This window comes from Talpa europaea (assembly GCF_964194135.1).
Source record: "Talpa europaea genome assembly, chromosome: 11".
Classification (NCBI taxonomy): domain Eukaryota; kingdom Metazoa; phylum Chordata; class Mammalia; order Eulipotyphla; family Talpidae; genus Talpa; species Talpa europaea.
Window position 1 is genome coordinate 9,829,192 of NC_140078.1, and position 5,611 is coordinate 9,834,802.

Consider the following 5,611-nt stretch of genomic DNA (forward strand, 5'->3'; position numbering starts at 1 on the left):
GGAGTGTAAGAATTGGGTTTTGTGTGCACATAAGCTCTGGGTGGCTGTCAGATTTGGTTAGAAACCTTGCTATGCCATTTAATAATGTGACAGGCTTGGTTTTCTCATCTGCCCCATGAAAATAATGATATATATCTACTTTAGGTAATTTTAATTTTTAAATTGAACCCATGTATATAGCTTACTATAGCTCCTGGCATGTGGTAATTCCCCAGTAAACAGTGGCTATCATTTTCTCTTGGGCTTGTAACTTCTTAACTGCAAAATGATTCTAAGATCCAACCCAATTATTGAAAGTTTTGGTTATGATAATCCTCCCACTTCCCTTCCCACACCACAGATTGAACCAAGATCTCAGAATCTCTCTTTTCCCTCCCCCCAGAATCAAGGACCAGATGGGCCTCCTTACTTTGCATCCTTTACCACACAGGCAACTTCACAATCTATTTTAAGTGCGTAGTTGTTACGATTGCCGTTACAGCCAGAGAAGATGAAATTTTCACATCTTTTGGAAGTTTTGTTGTAGAAAAATCTGAAGTGAACTTCATAGCAGCTTCCAACATCCTTGTCCATATTGCAGGGGTCTGCATGAGAAGTTCCCGTTGGGTTAGGGGAGTTAGTTAGGGCTCAGCCAGAGAGCTTGTCTTCAGGGCCTTTTAAATTTCCTCACATTACTCTGGAAAAATTCCTGTCTTTAAGGTCACTATAGGATGTGTGGTTTTTCTCTCAGAATTAGGATCAGTTAACAAGGTTGCCCCTGGGCATTCAAACTGATTCCAAGAGATGTTCTTGTTCTGGGTGGGGACTTGGAGAAATGGCGAATAGCGATAAACAGGGTCCTACCAGTGGCTCGTGCAGTGACGACACTCTCCTCTCACCCCTTACATCTTATTCAAGCTCAGTGTCCTGTTTTTCCATATGCTCATCCTTCCTTCTCCTTAACTGCCCACATAGGATATACAATTCAAGTGCCCACTCCCCAGTTTTCCTACACCCACTGTACTTTCCATGTCCTGCATTTCATGTAGATGAGCTACTGCTGTTCTCAAAGCAGAATACATACCGGGATACACACTCTTTCCTTCTGGCCTTCTGTCTAGTTATCTTTCCTCTGTCACCTGCCTAGAGGCAAACCTTTTGTTTTTATTGATAAGAGTTAAGTGGTAAGTGGCCCAGGGCATCCTCAGCAAGCTGGAGAGGCCATCCATCCTGCTCAAGCAGCCACTGAGGAGCTCACAGTGGTACAAGCAGCTATGCAGGTACAATGACATGCATAATCTTACTCCTCACAAACATCCTCTGAAGCAGGCATTTTTCTGATCCACATTTTCCAAAGAGAAGACTGAGGTTAAAGGGTGGTAAAAGAGGAAGTGACTTGGCCAAGGGCACTCATTTGCTAAGTGGCAGGCCAGGGTTTGGGGAGTCTAAGTCATGGGAGATCTTGCACCTCCCGTGCTCTGGAAGTATTGAGGTGTCTGTGAGCACCCACCATCTATAGCAGACACGCTGGTTCCAGATATGGACCCAGATATTGAAAATGCCTCAATTTGCTCAGTACCCAACACACTTTTTCCTCTCATCTCAATACATATTTTTGAATGGTCTTGGTCTTTGCAATTTGTCATAAAGTCCCTAGTTCAAAATAGTTCTAGCCCTTTCGGTCTTCCATAAAGAGAGCCCCATATGGAAAGGACTTATTTGCATCATAGCTTTTTCTCATCAGACTTCCACAAGCCTCCTAGAGTAAATAATGCCCAAGTCAAGGAAGCAACAGTCTATGGGAATCACACAAAAGAAGGACCACTTGTATACTACATTTTTTTCAACTCTTTCTCCCTTATCCATAAATGACCTTTCGATTTATCCTCTACTTTGAGTTCATACCTCTCAAATCTCCACATATCTTTTCAGAAAGTTTAGCGACACCACCCATTGATGGGGTAGTCAGCATGAAGAAAATGAAGAGCTCTAGAAGAAATCTCAGCTCAGCAGGCTTCATGGTGCAGGAAGCAACAGGTCTGAAAGTCCTGGGATCCATTGATATTATATTCTGGACTTGAGAGGCCTAAACCCACTTTCCCCAAGGGTTAGGACTGGGCATTGAGCTGAACAGTGAGTGCTTGGGTACCCAGCCATGAACCTGAAAGTCCCAGGCTGATTAGACCCCTGATAGTGAGTCCCATGTTCACCTCGAAGCCATAGAAATGAAAGGATCAGAACTTCTGTGCATGTTTAACCATCAAGCATGGAACCATCAGAGCAAATAATTAAGAAAGAATTACTTCTGTTCTCTTGATTCTTCTATAGCAAGGAAGAGACTGATCCTAGTGCAATAGGACATGAACTATAACTGACCCTTCCAGCACTTCCTTCACGCTAGGCACTATTTTAAGAAACTCACACATACTAAAGCATTGAATTATCACAAGCAAGTATTATTATCATAGATAGAGAAACTGAGGCTACCAGAATTATTATTCTTATTTCTCCCTTGTTCTGTCTTAATAGGCTAAATTTGTTATTTTTCATACTAGGTATTAGGAATTTTGGTGAACTATCAACAATGTCGACTATCAATCAATAAATGACTAAAGAATATATTTGAAGACCCCCAACAACAAGTGCTGGAGATGACGCAGAGAAAGAGAATCGCTGTTGGTGGGAGTGTTAACTGATAGAGTCATTTTGGTGAGTGAACTACGTTTACTTTAAAAAATTAAAATGGAAATACCGTGTGACTCAGTAATCACTGAGAAGAACTTGAAACCATCAACTCAAAAATTTATATGCTCTGTAATGCTTAATGCAGCATGATTCACAACAGCTAGGACAGGGAAACCACCTGAGTGCCCACTGATGAGGAGTGCATCCAGGCGATGTGCATCCACACAATGGAATACTCAGTATTAGGTTCATAAGGAAAGATGAAATGTTGCCATTTATAGCAAAATAGAAGGTGTTCAAGGGAATTATTTGCAACAAAGCAAATCAGTATGACAAAGACAATTATTCCACATTTACACAACAGATAATTCAATAAGGCAGAATACTTATAAAAACTAGTGGACATTCAGGCCTCCCTGGTGGTGCAAGGGGTTAAGTCTCAGCACTATGATGCTATCAGCAGTCACTGCAGCACCAGTTAGATCCCTGACAAGAGAGATGACCTGCATAGCGCAGCAGACCTCTCCTGTCTTGTTCCCTGCTCCCCTCAGCAGTGTATTTTAGTCAATCCACCTATTCTGCTCTCCACTCTGTCTCTGGTGAATCCTCTCACACTCCCTCCCCAGCCCCTACTCCCACATCTCTGGCCTACACCCCAGCTCTTGTATGCATAAATAAATAAAATAAATCTTTAAAAAAACCCAGTGGACATTTATAACCAAAGTGAGATTTATGGGGGAGATGTTAAAAAATAAAAACAAAAACAAAAAATGAGGTTTCTGATGTTAAAAGGGAGTAGAAGGGAGAAAAGGTCTAAGGGATTATAAAGGATAGTGGTAGGGAAAAAAAAAGATTATTCAAGGATTTTACAGCCTTCAACAAAAACTCAGACTAAATAGAGTGGTTCACATAAAATACATAGAAGGAAATATAGGCGAAACACTACGGGATTTGCACATCAAAGACATCTTTACAGACACATCACCCAAAGCAGTGATAGTGAAGGCAAAGATAAACAGCTGGGACTACATCAAATTAAAGAGCTTCTGCACAGCAAGAGACAATAACAAAAACAAAGAGAAACCCCACCAACTGGGAGAACATTTTTGCACCCAACACTAATGATAAAGGACTGATCACAAAAATCTGCAAAGAGCTGATGAGACTCAGCAACAACAAAGAAAATAATCCTGTCAAAAAATGGGCAGAAGAGCTAAAAAGAAACTTCTCTGAAGAGGAAATGCAAATGGCCAACAGACATATGAAAAAATGTTCAACATCACTTGTCATCAGGGAAATGCAAATCAAAACTACCATGAGATACCATCTCACACCAGTGAGAATGGCACATATTAAAAAAACTAGCAACAACAAATGTTGGCGAGGGTGTGGAGAAAAAGGAACTCTTCTGCACTGCTGGTGGGTGTGCAAACTGGTCCAACCACTATGGAGAGCTGTGTGGAGATTTCTGGACCTACTAAACATAGAGCTTCCATAGGATCCAGCAATTCCACTCCTAGGTATCTACCCAAAGGACACAGAAACATCCATTCCAAAGAACACCTGCACCCCTATGTTTAGAGCAGCACTGTTTACAATAGCTAAGCTTTGGAAACAGCCCAAATGCCCAAAAATAGATGACTGGATCAAGAAGATGTGGTACATATATACCATGGAATATTACTCAGCATTCAAAAAAGATAAACACATGCAATTTGCAGCAACATGGATGGCGTTGGAAGGGATCATGCTCAGCGAAATAAGCCAAAAAGAAAAAGAAAAATACCGGATGGTCTCACTCATAGCAGGAATCTAGAAAACTTAAATAAGGGACCAGGAAAATGAATATAAGAAAGTGAAAATCAAAATCAACAAAAAACTATGAACCAGAGACACTTTTTGGGGGGTGGGGGGTGGGAGGGGAGGGATTGGGGTCAGAATGGGGCGTTTGCAATTGTATGGGGGAATATAAAAATAAAATTTATTATTTAAATTAAAAAAAATGCAAATGTTAAAATAAATAAATAAATAGAGTGGTTCACCATTATCTCTCTTTTTTTTTTAAAGATTTATTTTTTATTTATTTATACATACAAGCATTGGGTACAGTCAGAAGAGTGGGAGGGTGAGAGAATTCACCAGAGCCAGAGCAGGGAGCGGAGCAGGCAGAAGGACCGAAGTACACTGCTGAGGGGAGCAGCGGGCGGCAGGAGAGGTCTGCGCGCCATGTGGGACCCTCCTCCGGTGGCCGGGGAGCAGCCGGGGATCGAACCGGAGCTGCGGAGGCCGCTGGCAGCTTTGCAACCCAGCGCTCAACCGCTGCGCCACCTGGGAGGCCCTTACCATTATCTCTTAACATAATACGGACATGCTTGTCAATGAGTTCATAAAATATAAACATACACACCAAATATAAAAGAAGGAAAATTTCTTCAATGCCTAGAGAACAAAGTACAAAAAGAATAAAGCAATAAACTGAATTGAGTCCAGGTCTTCATAGTGAATTAAACATTTCTTCCAGAATTCCATGTTACTTTAAAGGTGGAAAGGGTAGGATGGGGCTCTGGGGGTCACAAGGTCTCTCTTGGTTCATTAATTTCACAGTTGGATACCTGAGCATCTTGTTCCTGTCCCTGGGTATGAGAGGTAAGGAAGCTGGGACAATGGGAACTATGTGCAAGAGGAGACAACAAGAATTTAGGTCTCAAGTTAAAGAATAGTCTCAGCTCAGAGATTTCTCTGACTTTCTCCCAATAGCCTCAAGCAGGAGATTCATCTGAACCTTTCTTAGTGTTTTACTCACTGATCCAGATGCCAAGAAAAGATGGTGAGAGCAGGAGACTGCAGCAGAATCCTTACTCCAGCTTGGACCCTGAAAGAGTTAGGACATTGTGAGATTAGAGTCGACTGGGATTTCCTAAAGCCGGAGTAGTCAGTCCCTGCAGTC

At 41.8% G+C, this 5,611-nt stretch overlaps 1 protein-coding gene across 1 annotated transcript; it reads right to left on the minus strand.

Moving 5' to 3' along the window:
* Window positions 1-405: 405 nt before the first annotated feature.
* Window positions 406-2,011, minus strand: LOC311179406 (kunitz-type protease inhibitor 4-like; the record flags this gene model as incomplete). Its single annotated transcript, XM_084246617.1, has 3 exons — window positions 1,872-2,011; window positions 1,284-1,342; window positions 406-584 (listed from the first exon to the last, which is right to left on the minus strand). The coding sequence occupies exons 1-3, from the start codon at window positions 1,997-1,999 to the stop codon at window positions 406-408; spliced, it is 366 nt and encodes a 121-aa protein (XP_084102743.1). The 5' UTR covers window positions 2,000-2,011.
* Between the last annotated feature and the right edge of the window lie 3,600 nt (window positions 2,012-5,611).